The sequence below is a fragment of the Aptenodytes forsteri genome, unplaced genomic scaffold, assembly GCF_000699145.1.
Source record: "Aptenodytes forsteri isolate BGI_AS27 unplaced genomic scaffold, ASM69914v1 Scaffold50, whole genome shotgun sequence".
Classification (NCBI taxonomy): Eukaryota; Metazoa; Chordata; class Aves; order Sphenisciformes; family Spheniscidae; genus Aptenodytes; species Aptenodytes forsteri.
The window spans coordinates 1,444,680-1,445,462 of record NW_008795126.1 but is presented as its reverse complement, the minus strand read 5'-3'; the positions used below and the strand labels follow the sequence as shown (position 1 = coordinate 1,445,462).

At 55.4% G+C, this 783-nt stretch overlaps 1 protein-coding gene across 1 annotated transcript in view; it reads right to left on the bottom strand.

Moving 5' to 3' along the window:
* FOXF1 (forkhead box F1) overlaps nt 1-171 on the bottom strand; it is a 12,881-nt gene extending 12,710 nt beyond the window's left edge. Inside the window, 1 exon segment of the mRNA XM_009277327.1 lies at nt 97-171. Within this exon segment, the coding sequence (XP_009275602.1) occupies nt 97-171 (75 nt within the window).
* Nucleotides 172-783: the final 612 nt, after the last annotated feature.

The following is a 783-nucleotide window of genomic DNA, read 5'->3' as shown; positions in this document are numbered from 1 at the left end:
GGAGCAGAGCGCGGAGCACGGCGGCTGCTCAGGGAGGGGGAAAACCACCCCCAAAATCGCTTTTTAGGGAAGCGATCACCTTCCCCGGGTGCTTACAGCAGGGGCGGCTGGCGAAGAATAAGCCCTCCGCTTCTCGCTGGATTTCTTCTTATTTTTGGGGAGGGAACGCATCGCTGACCCTGAGCTTTGCTCCGCATCGAATGCCCCCCGCCCCGGGCCGCGAAAAGGGTGGTTTTCTTTGCTTTACATCGCTCTGCGCCTGAATCTCCCCGACCTGCCCCCAAAACACCCGGGGATGGAGCTCGAAACACAACACAAAGAGCTCGTGTAAAACCCACGTTCAAAACCGTCGCCACCGGCAGCGTTTCCACTAGGAAATAAAATATCTCCGAGCGAAAAAAAAAAAACCTCTCCGTGGAAATCAAACCATTCCCCTTCAAAGAAAATCAGTCCCGGCACGAGTGCCCTCTCCCCCCCTCGCAGTATCTTTTCAGAGTGTGAAGATTTGGTTTCCGATGTATTTATTATAGCCAGCAAACGTTGAAAATGGAAATATATCGCCCCGGGTTTTATAGGCCTCGCCGAGGGAATAGCAGAAACGTTGGAGGGTTTTAAACCGAGCCCGTGAGTTGGGGAAAGGAGAGTTTTGGGGAGGAAAAGCCGGGCCGTGTCGTGTCTGATGTACGAGGGGGATGATGGTGTGCGGGGCCGGGGGGACCGTGCCGGCCTTGGAGGGATGGAGGGGAGAGAAACACGCCGGGAAAGGGGTTGGTGGTGACACTT